This window comes from Chenopodium album, chromosome 20 (genome assembly GCF_948465745.1).
Source record: "Chenopodium album chromosome 20, dcCheAlbu1.1, whole genome shotgun sequence".
NCBI classification, from domain to species: domain Eukaryota; kingdom Viridiplantae; phylum Streptophyta; class Magnoliopsida; order Caryophyllales; family Amaranthaceae; genus Chenopodium; species Chenopodium album.
In genome coordinates this window covers 4,889,557-4,902,670 of record NC_137853.1, presented here as the reverse complement: position 1 = coordinate 4,902,670, position 13,114 = coordinate 4,889,557, and the positions used below count along the sequence as shown (strand labels likewise).

Genomic DNA, 13,114 nt, shown 5'->3' with positions numbered 1-13,114 from the left:
TATATATGGTTACATAGTACGATAATTACACAAATCTGAATATAAATAGTTTGTTTTTGATTAAAAGTACAACAAAAATACTACTATACCGTTCATACTTGATAGACGGCGTCGTATGTAGTAAACTAATGTACGTAGTACATTAAGTAATTGCATGATTATGTAATGTAACGTAATGTCAAGCCCCCATTCTCCCAACATGAAGAGTGAAACAAGGAGAAATGTTAAAAGAAAAAAGAAAGAAGAAGTAGGTTCAAGTTTGAAGTTTGAACATCAAAAACTAATGTATGATTGACCGTCATATAAATATTGACATTTAATCCCAAGAAATACTTTTACATTTACTACATCTTTAAAGTTTAAAGATTCGAGGCCTTCGTTTTGACTCATCACTGCCCCAATATTTAGCCCTCACGTGCAATACCACTTGACCATCTTTTTCTCTCTCTCTCTTTTTATTAATTGTACTAATAAATTAATTTTTAATTTTTTTTACATAAATACATGCAGTGCTTAGGGCTACAGATAAGAAGCTAAAAATGAAAAAAAATAGACAATAAAAAAACATTTATTACATCGACTTATTCGTAAATTGTCGATACTTCCTCCGTTCCCGAAAGAACAACCCATTTGGCCTAATTTTAGTCTCAAAAAGAATGACTCATTAACATTAAAATACCCACCAATTTACAACAATATTTGTGCAAAACTAGCTTCCCCATATAAAATTTTGTTTTTCCATACACTTTTATTATTATATCTCTCTACTTTTTTACAAACCCAAGTAAATTTATTTTTTCAATGTACTTTTATACTCCCTCCGTCCCAAAAAGAACGACTCATCATTTGGCCAAAACTTTGTCCCAAAAAGAATGACCCATTTGCATTAAAACACCCACCAATTTGCTACAATATTTGTGCAAAATTAGCTTTTCCATATAAAAATTTGATTTTCCATGTTATTTTATTACTTTCTCTCTCTATTTTTTTACAAACCCCATGTAAATTTATCTTTCCAATATACTTTTACTTCTTTTTACTTAACTTCCTTAATACCCGCGTAATTAACCCAAATGAGTCGGTTTTTTTGGGACGGAGGGAGTATTTTTTATTTAACTTTCTTAATACCCGCGAAATCAACCCAAATGGGTCATTCTTTCAGGGACAGAGGGAGTACATTACTAAAAAATGAAGTATATTAAATGCTTATTAGCATTACCTATTAATTAATCCTTTAATTCCTTTTAACTCTTTATGCTTTGAATTTTATGATCAATTTTATAAGCCTTCAAATATAAAAATTACGAAAAATCCGCTATTACGAGTATATTGTAATTCTAAACATCAAAATCAAATCATTTGAGACCTTGTTTTCTTCGACTTGACGTATCTAGAAAATTAGTTTTTTTTAAAAAAAAAAATTTATTCATATCATATATATTAAGAACTTGATTTATGGTTAAAAATGCATACTGAAATTCAAAATGTAAAAAAAAAAAGGAAAAATTAATTGAAGGCAAAATCTATCCAACGCCGTTGTGGGGTGTGGGATTAGAAAACTAAAAATAGAAATATTGAATTAAAATTAACGCGTGATTTTGGCATGCATTTTTAAATTTATACTCCCTCTTTCTCTTATTTTTTGCACCATTTGACTTAAAAAGCTCTCATATAAAGTGGACTCATGGTGCAAACAAAAAAAGACTGAAGGAAAACTACTTTAGAAAGTATTTTAAATTTTATCTAACATCTCGAAGGCATTCGTTAGTAAAATCCTTAATTGAAATAACCCTCCTTTTATCAATATGATAAATAAATACGGAGTACGTAAGAGTAATAAAGTTTTAACTCTCCCTTTCCTTAAAAAAAAAAAAGTTTTAACTCTCCCTTTTAATTTCACCTAGTCAATGGGGACCTGTTCACTGTTCTGATTTCAAGTTTTCAACTAACAATCTTAATTCTTGTTTGGGAATAAAAATAGTTACTCCGTATATTTAATTAATTATTAAATGTACATATACCAAAGTCATCGTATTTAATAAACATAATAAAGTAACATTAAATAAAAGAGGAGATGGAGCAATTAATTCTGTGAGTAGTCTTCTTCCAAACTTTCCTAGGAGTAAGTTATGGCAGTTCATTTATGGATGGGATTACTTTGCAATAGGAAAATTGGTTGTCTACTTGTCTTCACCATGTCATGCAACAAACCGCCTTATACAGTTATTGCTTGTTGGTTACTTTGTTTAATTGTATGCATAATTTTCCATTAATTGTCGGATATTTGTGTACAAGCAGGGAGTCAGGGACTAGTGTTACTGACTGTTACTAGTGAATGTACCCCTTTTTACATTATGTTGTTACAAAGTATACATTGAACGAGTAATCTTGCAAGTAGGATTTAAAATCTTTAAACTCTGGCTTATTTCATGTTTAATTTTCACTTGTTTCTTGTTCAAAAAAAAAAAAAATTCACTTGTTTCTTAGGTTTGCAAAACACTTTATTTAGATGGCGTGTTCATATCAAATACATTATTACTCTCTCTGTCCCTATTTGTTTGCTCAATTTTTCATAGAAGGTTATCCATTAAAAATTGCTTTATACCATATATATATGGCCATGGGGACTGCACCTTAACTCTCAAACAAAAATAAAAAATGAGAACGAGACAAACATTTAGGGAATAGAGTGAGTATATGCCATGCGCTTTATTTTTATTATAACATAGTGCAGACTGTAGGTAAACACATTTTGATATGTCTTGGATGTCTTATGATACATACCCTGTTTTTAATTGATTATATGAGACTCAATTGTTAAAAATATTTTTGTTAGTTAAATGTTTACAAAGTCAAAATTCTCATAAAAAGTTAAAAAGTAAGGTTAAAATAATTTGAATGAATTCTTCAAAAGCCAAGAAGTGTACAAACAAAAAGTTTTAATTTGAGTAATTTGTTTTCTTTTAATACTCTCATTAATCTGTTAAGTCCTTAATAATGTTAAAAGTGTTACTACCCAACAAAACAATTGATATAATACGGAGTACCTTTTTATGTATTCAACATTGTCGATCTTGCTAAACACACTTTGAAATTACTTAAATTATACATATATACAATTAATCCGGCCTATGTGCTTTCATCTTACCTTAATTATAACTCGCGCCTAGTGGTGCTAATTGAGTTGAGCAGCTCGTGAGCAACTCGTACTCGACTCAGTCAACGCTCGGTCAAAACTCGACTCGAATTCGACCCGACTCGAGATGTTAACGAGCACAAATTGAGCAAGCTCTAACTCGACTCGATAAGCTTGGGAGCATCTCGATAATATATTATTAATATAGAATTTGCAAACAAAGTTACTATTTTTAAACAAATTTGACACTTATTAAGCCTTAATTTATATCATTAAGAATGAAAGAGTAAATTTTTAACAATATCTATATATAATAAGGAAAACAATATAAATTGAAAAAAAATAAAATAAAAGCATATAATAGTAGAAGGACCAAAATTTTAACGAGCAGATTGTGAGCTACTCGACTCGATTTGAAACTTTAACGAGCACGAGTCAAGCAAGTTTTATTTGCTCGAAACTTTAGCGAGCACGAGCTGAGCACATGTAAAAAGTTTTCGAGCTGAGTCGAGCACCCCTCAGCTCCTGATCGACACGCTCGATAAGCACCCCTACTCGTGCCAAATTACAATAATACATGGATAAGTATTGATTTCTATAATGTAATAAAAATATCAAAGATTTATCTTCGAAATATATATATATCAAAGATTTGATATATGTATCTCCAAAATCAGGGACTTGGATAAAAACACAATAATGGTGATCAATTATTTTCATTTTTAGGAAATCATTCTAGATATTTTCATATCAATTGGATATAGTGAATTGAAGGATCTATTTATTTATGGAAAATAAAAATTGAGAATAATCAAATTAAGAATCGTAAAGGATTTTTCTTTTATCACAGGAAAAAGATATGATCATGTATTAATATGATTTTATATGAAGTATAAAATTAAAACCTATACATACCTTCTTTCAAAAAAAAAAAAAAAAAAAAAAAAACATATACATACCAGCATTGTATGACAGCATCCCAACCAAAAACATAACACACGAGGGCCGGATCCAACTTTGATCTCAAACAGTGAGTATTAAAAAGTATATTATCATCATGCAAAATTTTGGATCAACAGTCAGTAAATTCATAGAACCTGTGTAATTAGTTTCGTTCATTAGTTTGATACTTTGATTGTAGTTATTAGTTACGTAATCATTCCATTTTTTTTTTTAAAATATGAGTACATTGTATCAGAACCTTCTAAACAAAACATTATTCCCAGAGGTGTACAACATAATTGTACATACAGTTAGTTACCTTAGTTTTATACACATATACTATTCCCTAGTTGACCACTTTGTAATTGATAAATGTCTGTATAATTGTATCTCACCACCTTAAGATTTGTAGATGAACTAATTTACAGTGCGGAAATAAATTTTTATTTTTTTTTATATCCACAGATGAGAATAACATTCTATCGATAAATTTACAACTTTCAAGAAGTCAAGGTGTTTATCCTGTTAAATTGAGTTGAATTGACCTATTTAAAATTTCGATTTGGTATAAGATATACTATATCACGAAATTCTTAGTTAATTACATTCTATATTTAAAAAATTATTCCCAAGTAGACAAAATACTGACAACAAATTAATTGGTAAAGTAAAAATCGAAAATTCCTCCGTGGATATAGTTAAAAAAAATAGTAAAAGCTAAAATTATTAATAATCTACTAATCAAACAATAATAACCAATCATGCAATAATTTTTTATCCTAATCAATCCATGACAAATATGTAATCCCCTTTAATTTTATTTTTTCATACTTTCTCTCTCCTAAAAATTTGATTCCCCCGCACCACCAACAGCAAAGTACCATTATAAAATCCCTCCTTCCACTCCTCAACTTTTCCATTCCCATCATCATCCTCCTATCTTTAACCACTCACTATTTTCTCTCTCCTAAACTTTCTCTCTATTCTCTGGTTTCCATTTCTCGTTATATCACTACAACAATTCGCGCATTTACCGACGGAAATTAAATTAGACAAACCTTACTATATTTTCCGATATCTCATATGTCTAACACTATTTACCTTATCTATCTATCCACGTCAAAGAATTAACGCGAGTAGTTGGCGGATAGAACCAACTTTTATTTTTATTTTTATTTTTAACTACGTTTTTTTGTCAACTAAATAAAAGATACGAGAAAGAATGTTGGAGGCTTTGAAGTACTTGATTGGGGCGGCCGGGGCGAGCGGGTACGGGTCGAAGTCTACGGCGGAGGATGTAACCGAGAACCGTCGTGATCTCAGCCACATCACCGCCATCATCACTGGTAATAATTTAATTTAATTTAATTTAATTTGTTATGTTAAGTTTAATACAAAAGTAACATGCACAACAAGGATGATTCATCATTGACGCATGATTATATTATATATAGTACATATGACACAACTAATATATGTAGTAGGAAATTTTTTTTATGATTAGGCAATCATTAAAGCTTCGATTTCACGCTAATTCATTTTTGTTATATTTTGTTTGGCTTCTTATTATTTGGGTGTTGTGGTCCATGATTTTTGAATTATAGGTGCAACGTCGGGGATAGGGGCTGAAACGGCACGAGTGTTGGCTAAAAGAGGGGCTCGGCTTGTACTTCCCGCTCGAAGCTACAAGACCGCTGAAGATACTAAGAGTCGGATTTTAGCCGAGTGTCCTCAAGCTAAGGTGGTCGTTATGTCACTTGATCTTAGCTCTCAATCTTCCGTTAGAAAGTTTGTTCGTGAGTTCGAGTCCCTCCAACTGCCACTTAACCTCCTCATGTAAGATCCACTATTAGTTGTCACGTTGATAGTGTAATACGTACTTATATTAAAACCCGACAAATGAGTATTATACTAACGTATGTATATATATGTGAATGAAAACAGAAATAATGCGGGGAAGTTTTCGCATGGGCATGGAATCTCAGAAGATGGAATAGAGATGACCTTCGCAACTAATTATTTAGGTAAGTAACAGAAAACTATAGTATTGCATGTGATGTATGTAGTTATTATGTACAGAATTATATTAAGAAAATATTATGTATATATATATAATTAATCAAAGTGGTATTATTAAAAAAATACAGGTCATTTTCTGTTAACAAAACTGTTGGTGAAAAAAATGGTGGAAACGGCGGAAGAAACAGGAATCCAAGGGAGAATAGTAAACGTGTCATCAAGTATTCACAGCTGGTTTACCGGCGATATGATTCCTTACCTCGACCTCATAACTAAAAACAAAAGGTTTCTACTCTGATTATAATTTTTCCTTAATCTTAATTAGTACTAGTACTCCGTATTATTTTTTTGCCACCTTTGATTATTTTTTTTGTTTTGACTATATTAATTTCATAAATTTATAGGGATTAGCTAGCTTTGACCAAATTTTAATTGGTTGGAGAAGATTAATTTGTTTTTTTTAATGAAAATACAAGTTTTAGTAGTTCTGAGTTTGGTTAAGAGTTTGTCTATATTTTTAAAAAATTAAAATTGATTTGTTTATTTGGATTGAATTGCAGTGAGTATGATGCGACACGTGCGTATGCTCTCTCTAAGCTTGCCAACGTACTTCATACCAAAGAGCTTGCTCATAAACTCAAGGTAGGTTATTTTCATTCCCTGCCTTTTAATGTATACTACGATAGAGCATGTTTGGTTGGGAGTAATAATCGACATGATGATAACTTATTTGGTTATGATTTATGAGTACATCTTTATATTTCCGTAGTTTCTTCTAGAGAAGAAGTTTTTCACCAAATCAAACATAACAAAAAGCCCTACCAAGTTATTAAACATGTTTTGGTTGATTTTTTTTTATTTTATTAGATTAAGTAAAGTGTTAATTAGTTTCTAATAATTAAAAATTGCAATATTATGCAGCAAATGAACGCAAATGTTACAGTGAACTGTGTTCATCCCGGAATTGTGAGGACTAGACTCACTAGAGACCGTGAAGGGGTTATCACAGGTAATTTCAATTCACCTATAATTACTTTACTCCGTTATTTTTACATAAATAAATTGATCACATCATTATTACGAGCACTTAATAATACTATGACGTGAATATAAAGTCAAGGTCATTATATACAAATACATACAGCATAATTTAATGATATACATGTATTTATTACTTGCAGATTTGGTGTTTTTCTTGGCGTCAAAGCTCCTAAAAACTATTCCTCAGGTACTTCACCTTCTTATTTAGTCTTAACTATATATTTACGAGTAAAATCCGCTAATTTTGTACTGTTTATATATTATAAAACATACTTAACAGTATTTTACGTGTATGTCTACAGGCCGCAGCAACTACATGTTACGTTGCAACACACCCTAGACTTGAAAACATTTCTGGAAAATACTTTGCAGATTGTAACGAAGCGTCCCCTTCAAAGCTTGGGTCGAACTCATTTGAGGCCGAAAGACTATGGAACGTGTCTGAAACCATGGCGGCATCTGAAAGTCCTAAATTAGTTTTTCACCTATAAATATCACTATCATTATGAATTAATTAGCAAATTAGTCATGTATATTATATATACTTCTACATGTATAATTTTAATATAAATATCACTAGGAATTAGAAAAAAGTTTGAGTAGTTTAAGATATATGATATTGATACTATATTTAGTGTACTTATTTCATAAAAAAAATATAAATATTTACTAGAAGTAGTAGTAGTTAGAAGTGGAGTTGCAAGGATATAAATCTTTGTTTATGGAAGATCATAGTTTGATGATTATAAAAAGTTGTACCTTAGCTTGTAATTATAAAGCAATCTTGCTTCTTCAATCCAGCTTCATATATACAAAGCAGTTTTAGTACATAAAATTATCATTGTACTTTAAAGTTCTTTTTGGAGAAATACATTGTTTAATAATACTATGTATAATTGTATATTATAAATGTATGTGACCATCATATATTTTGTGGGGCTTTGCTTTCTTTTAAGTTGATGTACTGTATTTTGCCTTTCTATGTTGTTTATGTGCTCAATTCATGTGTAACCCGTCCCTTTTGAGAGGAAATATATACAACTTGGATTTAAATACAAAAAAGCTATAGTTGATTGAATTGGTCAATGTCCTCACTTTTATCATGATACTTATTCCGGCCGGAGTACTTCATAAATCATTGATAAGTGGATTTAGAAAAGATTAATAAATAATAAATCACTCGCATTTAAATTTAGTTTTCGTGTATAAGTAGTTCTAATTACACTATCACCGGGCAGAGTAACGTACGTACATTGACTAAAGACGACCCTAAGTGCATAAATTCTTTTTTATTAACAACTACGAGTAATAATTGTGATGAATAATAAGGTACAAAATGGGATTAGAGCTTGTTAGGAAAATTTGATTATATATCTAGAAAAAATAAGATGAAATTAATAACATTGATAATATAATAATTGCAGTAATGATGATAAAAATACAGGTACTTAGCGGGAATTAGTCAATGGCCAATGACATGTGGGTGTTACATTTTTAATATTTTCGGTTCTGTATTTGGTGTGCAATAATAGGACCTGTGTTCTGGTCCAAAAAGGATTTGTTTAACAAGAAGATGAAGAAGACAAATTGGTTAGTTGATTGATCAATGATAACTGTACTATACAGTTGTTTGAGATAATCGGAGATCTTTCTCAAATTCAGCTACAAATAATACACACGAGATCGATCAAAAGCTCAAGAGCTAGACAATCTAATGAGTTACGACTCATTGGTAAAGTTTGTGCCGTGACCAACAATGATTCTACACATATTATCGCATATTTGATTTGTAACGGTTCACACACAGTTAATACTACAAAAAGGAATTATTGGAAATATGCATGTTACTCTATATATATTTGCTCCGTTCCATAGTAGTGTACCCTTTTTCTTACATGTATATTTGCTCCGTCCCTTAGTTGTATACCCTTTATTCTTGCATTGTACGCATTTTAGTTGATGATAAGTTTTACCTTATAGCCTTATAGTGTGGTTATTGTCAACAATTTTACTCGATCATTATCATCTTTCAACAAAATATACTAATTTATGTCTATGCATATGCATGTGATTAATTTGAAGATCGCTAATATTTTAATTTGCGGTTAGATCGTGAAAAATAACCTGCTATATCCATAATTCAAAATACATATAAGACTCTACAACACACTCGCTAAAAAGAGTGGCATTCAACTTTTAGAATTCTTTGAACTAATCATACCACTTGATCATGCAAAACAATTCCCGATCAATGCACAATATTCAACTATTTGAGCTAAAATGGAGTTTTTAGTTGTACTTATGCTCTTAAGCAACTTTTTGCATAACGAGAATTATAACAAAATAATCATCATACTAATTAAGTAAGATTTAAAGCCACACTTACAAGTTACAACTAACACAATTCAATATCTTACCTCATAAGTCATACGCTCATATGAGAAAACAGAGCAAAAACTATAGCCTCTAGCTAGGCGCGTAAAAGAGACAACACACACAAACAAATCTCACATTATTCGAAATAATGGAGAAAAAAGTACCATCTAAATGACCATGAATTTATTCTTTAATACTCGTAAGATGTTTAATTAGTTGTCACTATCAAAGGCTAACTAGCAATAAAATCGTGGTTCTCTACTCTCTAGGTATACTACTATCTTGCTCCTCAAGTCATATTCAACTTGAAATTGTACCAAGTACTAGCTACCTATATATATCTAGCTTGCACTATACGTAGTAAATGAACATCTTAGGTCATATATATAGGTTATGGACCAATTTAATTTCACCAAAGCGCATCTTTTAATTATTTGTTCTTTACTTTTAGAAAAAGACATGCAAACCAAGCAAGTATTTCTTTGTCGTTTGCTATAATTTGGTGATCATTTTTCCACACGTATTATCTTTGAATTGACTTATGAGGTATTTTTACGATTTTTGAGGCAGTTTATATTAATTATTTTGTAATTAGATAGCTATTGGTCCAATAATATGATGAGATTAATGAATTGTGGTGCCAACCAATTGTATAATTGTATTATATAGTAGTAGTAGTCTAGTTTAGGAGTATTATTATTCTTATATAATTTGTTAGGGTTAGCATCAAAATCAAATCTTTGAATGTAATGTTTGACCTTAATGCAATTATTCTACTTCATATTATCTTAGTTTAGAATAATCAATTTGTTGGGTTTAGTTTCTTCCTTTATTTTGTTTTTACGTGGTCAATGTTTTTTCACCGACAAGATGAGATTGACAAATGAGTAAAGCTACATTCTCCAAGGGTTAATGTCATTCAAAGCGCCTATGCATGCCTGGTTGCCTACTATTGATTTTGACCTCATTTAATGGTTTATATATGTATATCCATTCTCATAAATTAGTTGTCTTGTCACATTATATTGTCTTCATATCTTAGTTAATTGTTTAAAAAATTGTCATATTAGTAAAATAGTTGGATCATTTATACAATAATCTTTGCATAACCTAATTCCATCCATTACATATGTAGTATTTGTATAAAATGTAGGAAAATTTGTTAATTACTACCTCAAAAAAGGGGTCTTTGTGAATTACTACCCGTAAAAAAAAAGTTGTTAATTACTACCCTAAAACTGATGAATTGTATAAATTGCTACCCTTTTCCCTAATCAGCCTCTAATTAGGTGATTTAATCTACTAATGATATCATTATCCGGCTAATTTATAATTAGTTACTTTTAAGGCATGATTAACTAAATAAACCCTAACACCACCTCTAAACCACCACTAAACCACCTCCGGCAGCCCCCTTACTCTATCCCCACCATCTCCGGCAGCCTACCCTCGCCCCGGCATACACCCCACCTCTAAACCACCCATTGCACCACCTCTAAACCCCCCAACAATCCTCCAACCCTCAAAAAAATCCCTCCTCCCCACCCACTAGCCACCCTAGTCCCCTCCCCCTTGCTAGAGAACTCTATTAAGCCCTCCCTAAGCCTCCTCCACCCCCTTCCCCCCTTTAATCACCACCCTAATGTTCCAAAATTAAAACCCTAAAGCCTTAAAATTGAAACCCTAGGGTGGTGATTAGGGGGGAATGGGATATAGGAAGATTAGGGATAGTTGAGCAAGGATTTCTGGCGAGGGGTAGGGGGTCAGGGCCGCCGCGGGTAGGGGATGGGGGTATCGTAAAAGGGGGTGGGAATTGTGTGTTGGGGAAGCAGAATCGAGGTGGTAATTAATCGTGGTGGGGGGAACAAGAATAGGGTGGATCTTGTGGTGGGGGAAAGGGAGGGTGAGTTTCGTGGTGGGGGATTGAGTGCGGGGAGTGGGTTTCATGGTGGAGGAGCTATCGGATGTGTTAAAGGGCCAAAGGGGGGCCGCTGGAGGTGGTGCAATGGTGGTGGGAAGGTGGTGCTAGGGTTTACCTAATTAATTAAGGTTTAAGAGCTACTAATTAGTAATTAGATGAATAATAATATCATTACGAGCTTAAGTATGCTAATTAGTAAAAAAGGTAGTAGTTGCTAAAATTAATCAGTTTTAAGGTAGTAATTAACAATTTTTTTTTTAGGGGTAGTAATTCATAAAGACCCCTTTTTTGAGATAGTAATTAACAAATTTTCCTAAAATGTATTATAATTTATATATCTCAAAATATTCTTAGTCGTCTTTCTACAATATCTTTTCTATTTCACATTTTTTTATGCAAACTTTAATTTGATTGTGAACATTTGCAATGTATGTACAATCAGCACCCTACATTGCTGATAACCTTATTAGGTACTCATAATTGGTTACAAGATCTATTATATGTTATTTCGGATGATATACTACAAGAGGGGGGGTGAATTGTAGTATGTTCCTAGTGCCTACTTTTCGCGGAATATAAAACTGATTGCTGTTAGGAACTTAGACAATGCAAAGCGGATTTTACGAGGAAACCATCCAGGGCCCAATTGGAAGTAAAACCTCGACCCTACCTTAGGGATTTTAAACACAAACCACTTCACTATAATAGGGCAAACACCAAGTTACAACCTATTATGCACAGACCTTTACTCACAAGTTCCTACTCGGAAACTTGCTACTCGATAAGACCCTATCCTACCCAATCTAAGTCCCACACTTAGATTCACTCGTACTACCAAAGTACTACCCACTCGGCCTCTCACTAGAAGCTCAATCGGCTTCACCTTGAAGCTCACACATTGCACTCTTACAATACAATTATAACGAGAATCCTCACAAACTCTCACACCCCAATACATAAAACACTCAAAACCCTTTTTCCCAATTACAAGATCTCAATGAATAACTCTAAATACATACCAATGAATAAAGAGATAAAACTAATATGCTGAACACTCAAGATCTGATCTGGAACTATCTGGACGAACTGAAACCAAACCTGACTGGAACTTCGACCTGGAGGTTTGACTTAGCTTCGTGGTGAAGGATGAAACCATTAAGCACGACCACTGCACTTTGTCAACCTCGACTTTGAATGAATACATATGAGCATATTTATAGTACACTCGAATCATTCTTTTCGTAAAAGATAAGTTTTATTAAAAGATAGAAATAAAAGATATTTTCCAAAGATAAGTTTTCCATAATTATATCTTTTGTCAAGAATATATTAAGTCAATAATAATAAGATATAATTACCATAAAATCTGATTTTATCTAGATCATATATTTTCCAAATATACTAATATATCTTACCATATCTTTTTACAAAAGATATAATTACCATATCTTTTTCAAAAGATATACTTGCCATAAAATTAGATTTTATTTAAAACTTATTTTGCTGAAAATATTTTCCAAAAATAACTTATCTTTTTCCACAAGGATTTATTAGAAAATAAATATCTTTATTCTGTAAAACCAAATCCTTAAAAGATACGCACGTGGTAGATAAATATATAATCATTAAATTCGACCTGCGACCTTTAACGACGTGCATACGTAAGTTCCAATTAGGTT

General features: G+C 31.7%; 1 protein-coding gene across 1 annotated transcript; it reads left to right on the top strand.

The window, feature by feature from the left end:
* Window positions 1-5,006: 5,006 nt before the first annotated feature.
* LOC145597641 (short-chain dehydrogenase TIC 32 A, chloroplastic-like) lies at window positions 5,007-7,975 on the top strand. The gene is made up of 8 exons (XM_081653853.1): window positions 5,007-5,424; window positions 5,683-5,914; window positions 6,023-6,102; window positions 6,226-6,382; window positions 6,658-6,739; window positions 7,019-7,106; window positions 7,279-7,325; window positions 7,441-7,975. Exons 1-8 carry the CDS (start codon window positions 5,301-5,303, stop codon window positions 7,627-7,629), a joined length of 999 nt encoding a protein of 332 aa, XP_081509979.1. The 5' UTR covers window positions 5,007-5,300; the 3' UTR covers window positions 7,630-7,975.
* The last annotated feature ends 5,139 nt before the right edge of the window (window positions 7,976-13,114 follow it).

Bases quoted from the DNA above. Each gene is read 5' to 3' on its own strand.
- LOC145597641 (XM_081653853.1), top strand. From the start codon at position 5,301: ATGTTGGAGGCTTTGAAGTACTTGATTGGGGCGGCCGGGGCGAGCGGG. The intron at 5,425-5,682 runs GTAATAATTTAA...TTTGAATTATAG, and splicing joins CATCACCGCCATCATCACTG to GTGCAACGTCGGGGATAGGG. The intron at 7,107-7,278 runs GTAATTTCAATT...TATTACTTGCAG, and splicing joins CCGTGAAGGGGTTATCACAG to ATTTGGTGTTTTTCTTGGCG.